Source organism: Podarcis bocagei (genome assembly GCF_964188305.1).
Source record: "Podarcis bocagei genome assembly, chromosome: 14".
In the NCBI taxonomy this organism is placed as follows: domain Eukaryota; kingdom Metazoa; phylum Chordata; class Lepidosauria; order Squamata; family Lacertidae; genus Podarcis; species Podarcis bocagei.
The window spans coordinates 1832093-1850214 of NC_138139.1; the positions used below are offsets into that span (position 1 = coordinate 1832093).

The 18122-nt window shown below is 43.6% G+C and overlaps 1 protein-coding gene across 2 annotated transcripts in view; it reads right to left on the reverse strand.

The window, feature by feature from the left end:
- Positions 1-4875: 4875 nt before the first annotated feature.
- The window catches only part of THSD4 (thrombospondin type 1 domain containing 4), a 429219-nt gene continuing 415972 nt past the window's right edge, over positions 4876-18122 (reverse strand). For both annotated transcript variants that reach the window (XM_081170529.1, XM_081170530.1), the window contains 3 exons: positions 11263-11442; positions 8952-9096; positions 4876-6728 (listed from right to left, as the gene is read on the reverse strand). In XM_081170529.1, the coding sequence (XP_081026655.1) occupies positions 6586-6728; positions 8952-9096; positions 11263-11442 (468 nt within the window). In that variant the 3' untranslated portion in view covers positions 4876-6585. The remainder of the gene's footprint in view (positions 6729-8951; positions 9097-11262; positions 11443-18122) is intronic.

Genomic DNA, 18122 nt, shown 5'->3' on the forward strand with positions numbered 1-18122 from the left:
CATCTAGGGCAGATCTGAAACCAAACTAATAACTTTGCAACATGATTCACAGGCTGCAAAATCTCTCTCTCTCTCTCTCTCTCTCTCACACACACACACACACACACACACACACAGTGGCCGAGTTTGTTAATGCTTTAGGTGGCAGGTGACAAAGAAGGAGTCCTTCTAGGATCAGTATTGGGAGCTGTGCTTTTTAACTTGTTTGTGAGCAATCTGGAGTCTGGGTGAGAAGTCAGCTGGTCAGGTTTGTTGATGATACTAAATGGTTCAGGGTTGTTAAAACAAAAAGGATTCTGCTCAGCTCCAAAAAGACTTCTCTAAACTAAGTGAATGGGAAGCAAAATGGCAGATGCAATTCAGCATAAGTGATGGATGTGGGGGCAAAAAACCCAATACTTTCACATATATGCTCAGGGTGTGTAAACTTTCTGTTATGACTTTGGGGTCATAGCAGAAAGCTCGATGAAGGTGTTGACCCACTTTGCGGCAGTTCTGAAAACAGCAAATTCCATGCTAGGAATCATTAGAAAAGGAATTGAACATAAAATTGTCGCTGTCAGAATGGGACTATACAACTCTATAGTGAGACCACACTTGGAACATGATGTACAGAATATGATAGAGTTGGAAAAGGTTCAGAAAAGGGCAACCAAAATGTTTAAAGAGAGAAGATGGCAGCGCCCTGGAGGAAAGCAGGACATGACCCCATTAATAATAATAATAATAATAATAATAATAATAATAATAATAATAATAATAATTTATTATTTGTACCCCGCCCATCTGGCTGGGTTTCCCCAGCCACTCTGGGCGGCTTCCAACAAAGATGAAAAATACACTAAAATGTCACATATTAAAAACTTCCCTGAACAGGGCTGCCTTCAGATGTCTTCTGAATGTCAGGTAGTTGTTTATCACTTTGACATCTGATGGGAGGGTGTTCCACAGGGCGGGCGCCACTACCGAGAAGGCCCTCTGCCTGGTTCCCTGTAACTTGGCCTCTCGTAGTGAGGGAGCCACCAGAAGGCCCTCGGTGCTGGACCTCAGTGTCCGGGCAGAACGATGGGGGTGGAGACGCTCCTTCAGATATACTGGACCGAGGCCATTTAGGGCTTTAAATGTCAGCACCAACACTTTGAATTGTGCTCGGAAATGTACTGGGAGCCAATGTAGGTCTTTCAAGACCGGTGTTATATGGTCTCTGTGGCCGCTCCCAGTCACCAGTCTAGCTGCTGCGTTCTGGATTAGTTGTAGTTTCCGGGTCACCTTCAAAGGTAGCCCCACGTAGAGCGCATTGTAGTAATCCAAGCAGGAGATAACCAGAGCATGCACCACTCTGGCAAGGCAGTCCGCAGGGAGATAGGGTCTCAGCCTACGTACCAGATGGAGCTGGTAAACAGCTGCCCTGGACACAGATTTGACCTGTGCCTCCATGGACAGCTGTGAGTCCAAAATGACTCCCAGGCTGCGCATCTGATCCTTCAGGGGCACAGTTACCCCATTCAGGACCAGGGAATCCTCCACACCTGCCCGCCTCCTGTTCCCCAAAAACAGTACTTCTGTCTTGTCAGGTTTCAACCTCAATCTGTTAGCCGCCATCCATCCTCCAACCGCCTCCAGACACTCACACACAACCTTCACCGCCTTCACTGGTTCTGATTTAAAAGAGAGGTAGAGCTGGGTATCATCCGCATACTGATGAACACCCAGCCCAAACCTCCTGATTAGGAAACTACTAAATTTGATAGAACACAGCAAAACAACCAAATCTCCACTGACAGTCATGTCTCTAGATATCCTTTGATTGTATGGAATGGAAATACTTAATAAAAGTATTAACCAGCATGAAATTCGACCCTAACTTCCTAGATATCCTTAAACAAATTTACTCTATGGCTTCAGCAAAAATCAGACTCAATAATCAACTATGCAATAGAATGAAAGATCATTCTCCCCACTCTCTCCTCTCTTTCCCACCAACTGCATAATGCATATGATAACAGTATCTTATACTGAATGTAAACAAACTTTTCAGACTCTGAATTGAAAGTGGAGACTCTATATGTAGTTTTCTTTGTTTCTTTGTTTGCTTGTTACATGAGAAAATCTTTAAGAAAAACTAATTTTTAAACGCCAAAATGTTTAAAGAGTTAGTGCGACCTCCCTTTGAGGTTACAACATTTTGGGCTTCTTGATTTAGGGGAAAAGTTGCTTAAGGGAAGACATGATAGAGGTGAGTTTATGCATGCTGTGGAGGAAGGAAATGGGGACCCCCTTCCTCTCTCGTAACACTGGAATCCATGGCCGTCCAGGGAAGCTGAGTGTCGAAAGACTTCGGAGAGACTAACTGGAGTTGTTATTCACACAGTGCACTGTTGGAACTATGTGAAGAAGCGCCTTCTTTCATCTGTACTGAATCTTCCAATGGGGGTGCAAAAATTCTGCTGCTCCCCAGCATCTGCCACCCGGGGCTGCTACTTCACCCTGCCCAACCATAGGACTGGCCCTTCTCATGACTTCATGGAAGAGGCAGGATTCGAACTGTGATGACATTATTAACCACAAAAGACAACTCACAGGATGGGATGTTTGTTCAATTTATTCCCCCCCCCCCCACACACAATAATAAAAAATAAATTAGTCATACGAAAAAATATCAAACTTTTTCCCCATTGGAGAAAATGTATACAAATATGAAAAAGATGCTGTACAGAACTGGTTCAGGTGCATTGCTGGTGATATATATTCCCGAACTAGTCCTTAAGTATTTTTAAACTTATACATCTCCCACTTTTCTTTAAAAGAAATCCATTTGTAGAAGTGGATTATTAACCATGAATTAAAGAAAACATTAACTATTGATTTACAGTACAATACTTTTATATATGTCAGTGTGGTATAAAACTCTAGGCCAGAGACTGGTTAGTATTGCCAAAAGAGCTGGACAGAAATGTCAATGGCATATATAAATAAATCCACTTTTAGTCCCTTTTTGTAAAACAAATGAACAAACAAATTTATATTCTAAATAATAGAACTATTTTGATGCAGTGGCTTATTCCATATAGACACAGCTTAGAATACATTTTTTCCTATAAACATCTTGTATTTACAAATATAAAAAATAAGTTATAACAAAGTATATCCTTCCTTGTTTCAGACAGGCTGGGTTAATTTCAGGTGTGTGGCGATCTGGGCAATTCTCCACTGCGTGGGCAGACCTGGCCGTGTTATGTATGTGCCTGTTGACTGAAGATGAGCCAACGCTCCGTCCTGCCTGGGCTCAGACTGGCCCAAAAAGAGCAGATCTTTTTTCTCCCCAAAGTCGGAAGTGGCTCTGCTGGTCCCTGAGGCAATCTGAACTGATTTAGGATCTGGGTAGGCAGGATGGAGATGGGAGAGGGTGGGATTCTTCTTCCCCTCTGATTGAATCATAGCTGAACAAGAACTTGGGTTCATAACATTCTCCTTCTTTTTGAGGTGAGCATTGCAAGCCCCACAAGGCTAATATTTCCAGGCTAAGAAATACGAGTCTTGGTGCCATCTCTACCACCGACAACTTCTTTTGGCGTCTACACCAAAAGAGCAAAGCAGCTGTTAGGTTGCATCAGGGGTAATCAACACGGTGCCTCCAGATGTTGCTGGAGAACAATTCCCTTTGTCCCTCACTGTTGGCCAGGGTGGCTGAGGCTGATGGATGTTGAATTTCAGCAGTCATCTGGTGGACACCACATTGACCTACAGCACACTGGTTCTGTCATGGGCATGTCTGAACATTGAATACAGACCTCTAAACACTCTTTCCTATCACTGCTAATAGGAAGAAATGAGTATTACTGAACAGCAGCAAAAGGAAGAGGGGTACGTCATGCACTTGAGCCGGGGTAGTCCACAAGGGGTGCCCTCCAGATGTTTTAGACTACAACTCCTATCAGCCACAGCCAATGCATGGCCAATGAACAGGGATAATGGGAGTTGGAGGCCACCATGTTGTTTACCCTTTTACTAGTATTACACATGAAATATGTAGGTTGCTCTAGCTGTGATGGCTTACAGTGGCCACATCACCAAAGAAAGGAATGTAGATCAGAAAAAATTAATGTTTAAAACATATGCTTATTTACTACAGATCAGCTGGGTTACTCATGTGGGGAACATTCTTCAGGACTGTTGGGGTCTGTGTCCTTACGATACAACCTTCCCCTGCTCTTCAGTCCTAATAGTGTTTGTCTTTTAAGACGGCTAAGATAAAATGAATGATGAGTCAAATGTTGGGTGAGTGGCCAGCTAAATGAAGCTCGAATCACTAGGAACGAAGGACGATACAACTTCCAGTCAAGTCAGATTTTGCGCACAGAGTGGAGAATGCACTATCTTGTCCTTTGCCTCAGGCAACAAAATAGATGAGAACACTCTTGAGAAGCCATGACAAAATGGCTGCCATGTGGGGATAGGGGTGGAATAAAACAAAATTCCTGGCACTTCCAAAAGAGCAGAAAATGAGTTGGGACCACAACATGGCCCCTGATCAGTGAGAAAAAGGCACCTGCTTCACTGTTCTCACATGCAAAGAGAAGTTCTTAGTGATTCTCCTGGGTGGAGAATGGATTGGAAGAGGATGGGTGTCCATTGCTAGCATCCAATGAAATGTGGGTATGGTTGGGGGGGTTGGGGGGCAGGCTCAATGCAGGACAGGCTGAGTCAATGCAAACAGGTACTGACTATGAAGAATGAACATTTTCTCATGCAATGTGGATTTTTGAGAGGCTATATACTGAGACCTTTTGCAAGCACCATAGGAGGTATTGGCCAGCACACTGCTGCCTGTGGGCACTGTGTTGGTGACCCCTGACTCAGAAGGAGGCCAATAACTTTATATGCTGATTTATCTGTATGTATAGATGCAGATTTAGAAACAATTACTATAATTTAAGTAGAAACACAATACATCCCATCATACTAGGGACAGCGACCAGGGGGCCTGTGTGTTTGCTTAAGTCACCTGACTGGGTGTCGATGGGCAACTTGGATGCCCCATGTGCTCTCCCTTCTGATGGCCATCGTTAAACCGGATTTCAAACAGAGGCTGGTCCTCTGAAAAGCAGAGAATGTGGCCACCTCAGCTGCCGGCCAGAGAAGGCAATGGATGTGCTGGGTGGAGAAAGCGTCTGACCTGGTATAAGGTGGCTTTCTGAGTTTATTTTTAAGTGATCACAGGACAGATTAATTGTAGTGGAGGGGGACCGTCTAGTAATCGCTGCCATCATGAAATTGGTCGGGTGCATCCTTTTTGACTTTGCCACACATCAAGATAGCCAGTATTCAACAACTATTGGCATTTGCCAACACCGACAAAGAAAGCGACACAAAGGTAGGCTGCTGTGTTCATCCATGGGGCAGGGGACCCTGAACAAGGACAGCAACATAGTCACCATTATTGGGACCAACAGTGTGTATGTGTCACAAACAATGAGCTAGCCTTCAAATTTCAGAGCTTTCCTCAGGAATGATGTAAACTACTAAAAAGAAAGGGGAAGTGGTTGAAGAGAGAGAAATATGTATGTTGTGCTTATAGCATTGTGGGCTGGATCCTTTGAGGGAACTGGGGCAGCACTGCCCGTCTGCCCTTTAGGCAATGCTGTGGTTTTGGGGATGTTTTAATTAATTAATTTATTTATTTATTACAAAAAAGGCCTGACTGGTTATATGTAATTTTATATGCAAAATTATGTGCAAAATTTTAAAATACATGTATTATACATATAAAAGTGTCAAGCCCCAATGTGGCACTTTATTACTGCAGCATAATTTTATAAGCACTAATACAAAAGTATTTCTGTATAGTTATATGCATTCTTGTATGTATCTGTTTGAGAGCTGGTTGCTTTGGGAAACCTGGAGTGTATATGTATAGAAAATCATACATATAATAATGCATATAATCATTTATTAGAATAATGAACATGATGTGTGAGCATAGCTCATTTTTTAAGCAGAACTGGGTTTTTTTTTTAAGAAAATGCCATCCCTGGTTTCATCCTGGTGGGAATCATTTATTATGTCCAAGCAGGAACAAGAAGCTCTGCCTTGATACTAGCAAAGTTTCCAACATTTTTATTAGGTGTCATAGAAGTATTATGTAAAGGAGAATGGTCCTGAGGAAGAGTTTGATGCCAGTCAAGCTCAATGTCCTGGGATTTTCTCAGTACAATCCTATGCATTGGAAGTAAGTTCTGCTGAGTTCAACGGGGCCTCCCTCCAGGCACAGGACTGCTGCCTTCGTTGACCCCTAGTGTCCCTGCATGGATTATTAGTTGACTCTGTCTGAGACAGTTCCTTACATCTCCCAAGATGGGCTTTTGCTTGGCTGTGCTTAATGATATTTGGGAAAACCCAGTTTTACAGTGTACATTTCCAAAAGGGTTCCTATACAGTGTGCTAGTGATATCACAGAAGCATGCACACCCTCAAGGGGTGCACCAGTAAGGGAAACCTCTCTTTTTAAAAGGTAGACTCTGTTTCAGTCCAAGCAGCCACAAATGACTGGGCAGAAGTCCAGCGATGCCAGCGATGGAGCCATGGTTATCTGCGCCCCAGAAACCCAGACTGCCTGTTGGCCACTCTCAAGCACGAAGCGCAACACGCTGTTTTGTAATATGTGTAGACACACAGCCGGGCTTGCACGACAACATTGCAGTTGTAATATTTGTCTTTGCAGTTTTCATCTGGAAAGGACAAAATAATTCCTTAAACAGGCAATGGCTAAGGGGTGACCTTGTGCCCCAGGAACTTTTGCACTGACTGAGACCAGCAGGGAAGTCTCTGCTCCAGGTCTCCGCATCGTCCCCATGATGGCATGAGCTCCTTTCAAGAATAGCACCTCAATCAGTCTTCACCAACCCAGGGCCTTTAAGATGCTTTGGACTTCACAGTGGCCATGAAGTTTAGTATGAAATTCTCACAGTAAACACATTTTCTATATGCAGTTTTGATTAATTTTAGAAAGCAATTGTCCTTGACGTAATGCATTTTTGTATGGTTTTTGCATCAATCGACCACTTCAGTCAGCAGAACTGGCACTACTGCAGGGCCCACATAATGCCCATTCTGCATTGGTAAGAACTCGGTTGTTTAGTGTGGCAGCACCTGCCCTTTGGGACTCCCTGTCTAGGAAGAGCAAGCAGGAGCCTCCACTATCTTCTTTTGTGCACCTGGAGAAAACAAGCATTCTTTTCTAGGCAACCCTTCCCAGTACTTAGATATGCCAGTGTGAATTCTAATCTGTTTTAGCATTTTAAATTTTCGTATAGGCCTGGGTAGCTCAGTTGACTAGAGTTTGGTGCTGATAAGGACAAGGTTGCAGGTTCAATCCCCATGAGGCACAGCTGCCTATTGCTGCACTGCAGGAGGTTGGACCAGATGACCCTGGGGTCCCGCCAACCTTGACAATTCTATGATTCTGTATGTTTGGCTCCAATTTTTTCTTGATTTTCTTATTTTTACCTTTTTGTTAGCTGCTTTGAGGGTCTTTTAAAAAAATATTGAAGCAGTGTATAAATTTTATGAAATAAATAAATAAATGATGAATCTGTTTATTTTATATTATTTTATAAAATTTATATACTGCCTGCTTGTAAGAAGAAAACCTCAAAGAAGTTATTGTTTATTTCATGGGGATATAAGGTATTGGGCAATGTTGCAGTGAAGGCAAAACCCTTGGATCTCCTCAGATGAAATTCCAGCCCATCAGGGTCTCCTGTCTAAGTGTCTATCTGCGCCTTGTTAAGTTGACCCTAGAAAAGTTGTTTCATTTTATTCTTGAAAGCAGAGCAGATCTGCTTCCAAGTTTTGGATTATGTTTGACATTCAATGGGGTGCAAGTTTCTTCCTGCAAAGCTGCAGTTTAAGCTGATCTGTAGGATTAAGGCTTTTTCTTTTTTTTAACCGTAGATGTTAAAATCAAATTTTGTTTCTAAAGCTCTTCAGGGGAAGTAGAAGTCTAGATGAGCATTTAACATTCACAGTGCTGCTTGGTGGTTTCTGTATGTTGGAGTTTTTCCTTCTTCCTGCACCTAGCTTTGCTTAAATAATACATTTCCCCAAACCACACGGCTTAAACAATACATACACCCAATCACTTTTGTTCAAAGTCAAGTACAAATCAATTTCATTTTCATGATACCTAAACACAAGGTAGCAGGCCGTTGTGTTTGACTGGCAGGCACTGTAGCGAAGCGTTAATTGCTCAGCAAAACCCAGCTGTTTGAAGTGGAAGAGAAATTGCAGAAACAGTGGCAATTATTATTCATACAAATCCTACACTGTTGCAGATGCAAATCTTGAATTTGAGCCATAGTCCTGGAATGTTGTGCATGGGGAACCTCTTTAGTGACTTCAGTTTTGAAAACCTGACAGAAGAATGGGGGAATTCAAATTCCTATTTGACAATTATTTTTCTCCCATTTTCTGAGGAGTTGGATCAGAAGTGGGGAATCTGTGCTCTTCCAGATATTTTAGGACTCCAGTTCCCATCATTCTCTTTGTCTACATCAAGGGTAGCCAATGTGGTATCATCCAGATGCTGCAGAACACACATCCCACTGTCAATGGGAGTTGAATACCACAACATCTGAAAAGCACATTACCTCCCCCCCCCCCGATGTAACAGCATACAGGTTGCTGGTGGAATCTTTTAGAGACTTCCTGGGCACTCAAATGTTGTGTGTGCCAATAAAAAGACTAAATCCCAAATGAAAAACCAATATACCTTTCAAAAGAAACTTGCTTATTTTGGTCTTGTTAAAAAGAAAAACATACACACACCCAAACTATTACATTTTGTTAAAATCTGACCTTATTGGCTTGCCTCAGTAGGCACAGTGGGTCAGTTTTATTTTTCCTCCACTAGATGGAGTTCCACAGTTAGAATAATGGCAACATTACCCTACCTATTTCGGGTATGCAGTCCTGAGAGTTGCATGGCTCCTTCTCTTCAGGTTTAAGCTGGGAGTCACATCTGCTGCTGGGCGTCATTTCATCAGAGAGACATCGCACCTCTCGGACACGGAAGCCACCTTCGCAGGACTTTGAGCACTGCAATGCATTTAAAATAAATAAATAAATGCTCTGGCAAAGTATGAAATTAACAAAGCAAGCCACACTCACAGAGCAGCCCTGTGTATGTTTACTCAGAAGTAACCCTCACTGCAATCCACCACACTGTGACCAGTACCAACATTACTCAGTCATTTTGGGAATTTCCACAGATCAGGAGTGGCATGCCAGGTGTTGGCCCAGGATCAGCCCCAAATCAAAAGATCAACAGAACATCAGCTGTGTCATTTTGCAGCTTCTAGTTTATTGCTTTCTCAGAATGCTGTTCTCTTGCTTTAAAACAAGAGTGGTAAGAGTAATTTGCCCTTCTGTGTTGTCATGAAAATCTATCCAGGAAGCAGAGCACTCAAAGTAGGAGAGTGGGCAGAGCTGGGACAGCCAAAGCAATTTCCTCACTTAGCAGTCTGAAGCAATTTGGGATCATATTGTTTTCAAGGACTCTGGGTGGGATGAGGTTCCAAGAACGAAATCAAAGGAGAACGAGAAGGTTCATCACACACACACAGCCCTCTGAAGACACCCAAGTAAGAAAGAGCTCTTCACAAACCACTTGATGTCCACTAGACCTATTTTTATCTCAGTTGAAGGAGATACAGGAATGTTTTGAGTTGTGCAGAAGAGACAGGTTTTCCTGTCAGCAGTGACTGTCGAGAACCTTTGTATGCTTTCCTTGTAACATTTACAGCCCACCTTTCTTCCAAGGAAACAAAGGTGGCAGGTGTGGCTCCTGTTCCTCCCTTTTGTATCCCCACAGCCACCTAACCCAAAGATACCCAGTGACTGAGCAGGGTTTGCAGTCCTGGTGCCCCAGGTGTCCAACACTCTAACTTGGGGGGGGGGGAGCGACCTCCAGTCATGCAGTCACTTGTGGTCCTCCAAGCTTCTCCATCTGACTCTCCTCAGGTCACGCACACTACCAAGTCACACCATCTCTCCCCGAGGCCACACCTCTCAGCAGCTTTACTCCGTACCCTCCTTGAGTGTTTTTGCTAAGTTGGGATTTGCCCTTGCTTGCCTGGATGGAGGATAGAGCTCTCTCTCTCTCTCTCTCTCTCTCTCTCTCTCTCTCTCTCTCTGTGTGTGTGTGTGTGTGTGTTTTCTTTCTAGAAACTAGCCTACATGTTAAAGGCAAAATTCATATTAATTGTTCTTCTCACTTTTGCCTCTGTCCCCACCCACCACCACCAAATGGCCCCTGGGATGCTCTCCAGAAGAGAATGCGGCCCTCAGTTTGAAAAGGGTTCCCTCCTTCTGCTCTAAACCAAGGGTATTCAAGCTCCCCAGCTAAGATAGCTGATGTTCTGGGAGTGCTGGCAAGGGCATGAGGTCTAGAAACTTATTAGTGGGAAATGGCGGCTGCATGCAGCTACCTAGGAGAACAGGATGCTGATGACCAGCCAGTTGGGTTTCTTGCTGAAGATGCTTTCATCAGCGCCTTGGAAGCAGACTAAACAGACAATTCCTTACTTGCATTCCTGCAGTGTTAAATGTCACTGCACAGATTACTTCTTTAAGTCAAGTCCTCACAAGGATTTGTTATACACTGAAAAACTTGGAAGGTGTCAGGTCTGGTAGCCTGGAGGCAGGCAGATGGTTCAGCAGAGAGGAGAGGGAAGCAGTTCAACAAGGAATCAAGCGAGAAGGCAGACGATGAGCAACTCTGTATGACACAGCTGAGTGACAGAGCCTCTGCCTTGCATGCAGAAGGTCCCAGGTTCAATCTCCAGCACCTCCAGGTAGGGCTGCAAAAAGCCCCTTGTTTGAAACACTAGTCACTGCCAGTCAGTGCTGACATTAGTGAGCTAGATTCCTCTGTTCAGTTTGACCAGCCACTTTAAAGGTCTGAGTGGGAGCTCCTTGGAGGACTAGAAGCTGCACCTCCACCAGCTATCATGTCACCTCTCCCTGGCTCCAAACCCTGCATCCTTTCCTCACGGGGAGCCCCTCCACCCCCCGCTGCTAGTTGTGGGCTTCCCACACACCTCTGGTTGGCCACTAGGAGAAGAGGAGGCTGGACTAGGAGGGCCTTTGGCCGGATGCAGCAGAGCTCTGCTTAACCTCTCCAGGGCTGGCCAGAGGAAGAGACTTCAGCTGAGCATTTGTGTTTTGGGCAGAGGAATCAACCAAACGCAGCCGAGTACTTACCGTGCTCCATTCGGTGCTAAACCATTTAGCGCCGCAAGGCTTGAGGTAGCAGGTCTGCTGGTTGGGAGGTGTCTCCAGAAATGAGCACTCCTCGGGGCTCAGCAGGTCAAAGCTGCTTTCCGTTTTTCGGATACAAATCACTTCTCTCTGCTGAGTTCCACGGCCACATTCAATGGAGCACTATACATAAGCAAACAGAAAACAGAGGTGGAGATACATACTCATATGTTTACTTCATAAACTTTAGACTGTCTTTTTTGTTGATTGATTAATTTTAATTTTTTTTATAAATAGTCACATTTTTCTATTCTGTTTGGAAACCACTTTGAGGTTTCCTGCAACCAAGTGGTTTATAAGTTTTATGAAGCAAAGAGGAGGTTTACAGACAGAATAAAATAATAAGGTTATCAGTAAAAGCAGATAAAAACAAATCTTTAATGAGTTCAAAAGGTAAAATCAGCAATAAAGTAAAAACAGATTAGACAATACAGCAACACTCTACATGTCTGGAGGGGCTCGTCTACACAAAAGTGTCTTCAGCAGGCGCTGGAAAGAGTGGAGTGAAGGCCCTGCCTGGCGTGAAGAGGCTTCGTTTCCCAGAGTGCAGCTGCTGCCAAACGTCAAAGATCCATTTCTTACAGATGTTGAACAGGTATTATGGGGTACCTGGAACAGGGCCAGTGCCATTGATCAAAGTGGTTGAGTGAGCATATATGGCATAAGAGGTATTCTTGCAGGAAAACTGGTCCCAAGTTGTTAATGACTTTATATATATATATATATATATAATGGGCAACCAGTGAAGATCTCTGAGCACAGGTGTTATATATGCCAGCAATCATGTTGCAGTATTCTGCACTAACCACAGATTCAGGATAGGTGCAAGGGAAGCCCCACAAAGAGTGTATTGCAGTAAATGTAATGGAGGTAGCTGACATATGGTTGTCATATGGTTGTCAAGCCTCTGCTTAACATATATAAAAGCTTATATAACATATATAAAAGCTTATATAAAAGGTCCCACCCCACCCCACCCCGTCTCAGTTGGTTGCTTACCGTTTTAAATACACAAATTTTATGAATTAAGATATTTCACCCAATCTCCGTAAGTGAACTAGCTTTTCTCCCCCCCCTCAATGAAGAGAGCGCAAAATATAACCCTTTTTTCACCATCAATAATTTTGCAGCCGTTAGCAAATTCTAAACAGAACTCAGAACTTTTAGAAGACATCTGAAGGCAGCCCTGTATCAGGAAGTGTTTTATGTTGGACACTGCATTATGTTTTTATATGCGTTGGAAGCTGCCCAGAGTGGCAGATGGGTGGGGTATTATTATTATTATTATTATTATTTATAGTGGTTGCTGATGGATATTGCCAGAACCTGTCTGTATTTTGTGTGTGTGTGTGTGTGTGTGTGTGTGTGTGTGTGTGTGTGAGAGAGAGAGAGAGAGAGAGAGAGAGAGAGCGCGCGAGCGCAACAGCTGGCCTTTGGTATTTACACTTGGCCTGTTGTATTTGTCACAACTTTGTTCCCAGAGACAGATAATGCTGCAATCATTTGACTTGAATCAGAAGGATTAATTGGTTTTGCCCAGCAAGCAAAACAGACAGAAGGCTCCACCTTTCAGGTTTAATAACTGTTCCCTTTAGCAAAGCAGCTATATCAGTTCATGAGATTAAGGCAAATAGGGCAGGACTCTTCTTGCACCACAGAAATGTCTCGTTCCACTTTAAGATGATGGGGACACATGAAGGGTCAAACTACACATTTGCAGTCAGTTGCATGAGACTTTGTTTGTTTGTTTGTTTACTTAAGCAATCAATCCCCAAGCAGTTGTCTAAAGCTGCAGTCAGTGAGGACTGATTCTGTTTCTTTTTCCCATGGGCACATTTCTTATCAAAATATTACCTCCCAACAACTTTTTTTGCCCTGTAATAGACTTTGCTCTCTCAACCTGTCTCCTGATTTAATGGGATTATATTAATTGCATTTTTAATCGTATGGTTGGTTATATTTCAGTGCTTGTATAATTTGTGAATTCACTTCAGTATTACAAGGAAGTCAATTTGGGCTTTAAGCAGTTTACATTATTTATTATTATTATTATTATTAGTTCTGGCAGAGCTCTGAGGAAAGCCCTGAAATGGGGCATTCTGAGTGTGGGTGGGGGCTGAGGCAGCCAGGGATCCACTGGATCCCAAGCTGGGCTCACTGCCATCAGGCCATGGCATAGGGCCTTCTCCAGGCCTGACTGCTGTGCCAGCCTTGAATTTCCCTGCCACCCTCACCTTTCGCTGTGGCCACTGTGAGCTCTGCCCCTCGGCAAAGTCCCACCGGCAGCGGTTGGGGCAGATGGATTGCAGTCTAACTAAATTAGGCCTAGGGGGTGGAAGGGGGGTGTCCCGGGAGTCTCATCAATGGTGCACTGTTCTCCTGAGAAAGTGGTGCATTTATTGGAGGTGAGGAATGGTGAAACGGACCCTGTTGGGCTTAACTTTTTTGTTCTGCCTCTAGCATTTGAGGTGAGAATTCAGCTTGGCTTGCTCCCCGTCCCCCTTTCCCATTCTGTTTGATATGGGGGAATTTAGATGCCACCAGGGTTTCCTTTTCATCTCCATAGCCTGCTCCTGAGGGAGGGGGCTTGGGCTCAGTTCAGAAACAACTTTTGGCCCAGGTAGCCCTTGACTGAATCTTTAAAGTACAATACAGTTCCTGGCACTTTTTGGAAAAGGTCTTCAGGAGAGAAATCCAGCCCTATATTGGTTTCCATGTCACTTGAAAAAGGCTTTAAAAATACCAAAACACGCTTTGCACAATTTACTTAAAAAGAAGAAGAAGAAAAAGAAGGGGGAGCCTTGTTTTTACTTCTGGTAGAGATTAAAAGCACAGGATGCTTAACCAGCCCCAAGTAATCACTTTTAAATTGGCCCAGGGACACTTCAAATGCCTGGAAGCCCCTCAAACAGAAGAGAGCAAAAACTTGACCGCTGCTTCCCAAGAGGGGAGGACTATATGGCGAAGAGGCATGTCTTCACCCAGGCCTTTGATACCTGAGATGTGTGTTTGCAGGAACCACCATGTTCCTGTGAATGTTAAGACTTCTGAACTGTTTTTTACTTCAATTCTTTCCTGCCAGGCCTTTGGCTTTGAATTATCTATGGCCTAAAGGAAGTGGGTGGGATGTTCTAATCCCAATCCCCCTCCCCCCTCCTATCACTACTACTACTACTACTACTACTATATACTACCTCCCCTTCACCCTAAGGTGCCAGGGCAAGTTATAACACGTGAAACAACATTAAAGTATTGTCTTAAATTAACATGAAAACTTAAGATCTTTCTTGGATCAGATGAATGGTCCATGTAGTCCCACATCTTGTCCTCACAGTGGTTGACTAGGTAAAGCCCACAAGCGATACATGAGCGCAAATGCTCTTTCCTACTTGAGATCCCCAACAGGCATTCAAATACATGCCGCCCTTGATCACTTTACCCCCCTCCATTCATTTGACTAATCCCCCTTTAAAGCCTCCCAGACTGGTGGTCTCCACCCCCTCTCCCATCCTTTAACTATGGTGCAAAACAGGGTTTCCTTTTGTCTGTCTGGAATCTCCCAGAATTCAGAGGTTGCCCAAATTTCCTTGAAACATCATTTTCAATAGAAATTTGGGTGGCCGCTCTAGATGGCAGATATGAACCATAGAAATGATGGAATAACTTTTTAGCAAGCATGTTTGGAAACTGCCAGAGGTTCATAATGAAACCGATTTGGAAGAGACACTGATAATCTGCTCTAAACATGACTACAAATCAGACGGTCTGAACTGTGCAATCACCATTTTCACCACAAATCAATCTTCAACACATATTTATTTTTTTACACTATATTATATATTGTAGCTGACCAGTGGAGAATTAAAATATTATGGGTTTTAAAATGTCCGTGGCTGCATATTCCTGAAGAATTTATTACTTTAGAGAAATAAATTAGAAGCCTGAAGCAATATGGTAGATTTATGGATAAACTCTCTGTGGGTGCTCCGGAGTTCAAGACATAATTCCTGTTAACAGCATTGTAAATTGCTGGTCCCAGAGGCAATTAACTCTTGGGATGCCAGTTAACATAACAGAACCTTGGAGCTGGTCCACCATTCAAAGGTCTATGCTGGGATGGAGGAAGATGTCTATGCAAGAAGAACAAGGATTGGGTGCTTTTCCAGGACTATTAAGCAGATGCACTCTAACAGTGCCCCAATATGAAACAAAGCTGTAAGATGCTGATTGTAAATGTTTGAGAGGGGCTTTCAAGTTGCATCAGCTTTTGGAGAGAGAGAGAGAGAGAGAGAGAGAGAGAGAGAGAGAGAGTCTGAGTGTGTTGAGCGAATGCTGCATTTCATTATGATTCCATAGCTTGGAATTCTGTGAAATTCTCGGCTGGCATTTTTATTACTTTAAGTTGCTTTTTTTTACATAGCTCACCACTAATCTAATTTAGATCTTTTCCCGACAATATGTGTTAAGAGAGGGGGCAGAGGCCATGAAGGATTAAAAACGGGGCCAGTTCTATTGCAGAAAGCCTTGAAGTCCTAAAAGCTTTATCGTGCATTTTGTGAGACTAAGCAGTTTATTGGCATGATCAGCCATATCAGGAAGTCAATTATGAAAAAAAGATAGAATTCTGATCATCAAAGTCAGAGATATAGGCCAGTGGTCAGCAAACTTTTTCAGCAGGGGGCCGGTCCACTGTCCCTCAGACATTGTGGGGGGGCAGGACTATATTTTTTGGGAGGGGGGAATGAACGAATTCCTATGCCCCACAAATAACCCAGAGTTGCATTTTAATTAAAAGGACACGTTCTACTCATGTAAGAACATGCTGATTCCTGGACCGTCCACAGGCCAGATTTAGAAGACAATTGGGCCAGATCCGACCCCGGGGCCTTGGTTTGCCTACCCATGATATAGGCCTTTCCAGTGCTGAGGCTAAACCAAACTCCACTGAGAGTAATGGCTTGTCCACACCAGAGTTTGCATTCCCATTTAATTTGTGTAGTTGTAAAGGTGGTGTCTCCCCTTCGCATTAACACCCCAGCACAGTCGGCTTGATATTTACAGTCTTTATTACATATGTACAAGAAATAGCTACAGTTCAGGATTATGCATCCGAACCCATTGAGTCAGATTCGGGGAGTGGCTTCCTTCAATTCCCGCGCCAACAAAGTAGGTGTGGGAATTGTGTGATACATCTTTGATCCTTAGTTTATTTCCCTCCTTGTCTGTGCTGATTTGAAAGGCTTGCTAGAGAGGTTAAAAGCAACAAATAAGGCTTTTATGGGTATGTTCGTAGCAAAAGGAAGAACAAAGAAACAGTGGGGTCACTCAGAGGAGAAGATGGTGAAATGCAAACAGGGGACACAGAAAGGGCTGAACTCCTCAATGCCTTCTTTGCCTCAGTCTTCTCCGATAAAGAAAACAATGCCCGACCTGAAGAATTTGGAGCAAATGAGTCAGCAAAGGAAACACAGCCCAGAATAACTAAGGAGATAGTACAAGAATGCTTGGCTAGTTTAGATGTATTCAAGTCTCCAGGGCCAGATGAACTGCATCCAAGAGTATTAAAAGAACTGGCAGATGTGATCTCAGAACCACTGGCAGTCATCTTTGAGAATTCCTGGAGAACAGGCGAAGTCCCGGCAGACTGGAGGAAGGCAAATGTTGTCCCTATTTTCAAAAAGGGGAAAAGAGAGGACCCAAATAATTACCGCCCAGTCAGTCTGACATCAATACCAGGGAAGATTCTGGAGCAGATCATTAAGCAAACAGTCTGTGAGCACCTAGAAAGGAATGATGTGATCACCAATAGTCAGCATGGATTTCTGAAAAATAAGTCATGTCAGACTAACCTGATCTCATTTTTTGACAGAATTACAAGCCTGGTGGATGAAGGGAACGCAGTGGATGTTGTTGAATGGTCTCTTTAAATGTAAAGGTTCATCATTGTTCCACTCCATGTGTATGTCTTTAAGGGGCCAGAGCAAGGGCCAGAGCAAGATAACGAGACCCAGCTTTACAGCTGTGAAACATAGCAGGTGCTGCTGAGTTGTATTTGATTGAGGCGTGTCAGCATCTGGGTGTAGTATATAAGGAGCAGCACCTAGCTCTCCCATTACCCTGGGGGATGGGTTGGTGGATGGGTCTGGTTTGTTGATGTATTTAGTGTAAATGGAGTTTTTGTTTTTCTTATTAAAACCTTCTTTAAGTTATTTTTGAGTCCTTTCTTTTTAATGCATGATCTCCCCAGCAAGCTCTCTGCAGCGCTACCATACTGCAAAAAGCCAACATCTTTGGTTATGGGCCCAGCTGCTGAGTGGATGACTGCATATTTTTGGACTCTGAGAAAGGTTTGAAAACTCCTTCTCCTGTTAGCGTAGTTTTTGTGGGTCTGGAAGAGTTCCAGAATGGTTGACCGGGTTCCTGAAGCTGAGAAGGCTCTGGTCTTCCCACAGCTAACAGATGAGAACTATAGTTTATGGTCTTTTCGGGTGGAGGCGCTTTTGACCTCTAGAGAAGTATGGACCTATGTAACTGATGACCCTCCTGACCCTGTAACTAATGCTTGGTCGAAAGGAGATGCAAAAGCCAGGGCGATAATTAATTTGGCAGTCAGCGACCAGCAAGTAGTCTATATAAGAAATAAGAAAACTGCCAAAGAAATGTGGGACAGTCTTGCAGCAGTGCATGTTAGAAAAGAGTCAGCGTCTGCATTGACATTTTTCAAGCAGTTGTACCAGACAAAGTTGCAGCCTGGTGGTGATTTGGCAGCACACTTGAGACGTCTGGAGGCAATACGCGGCGAA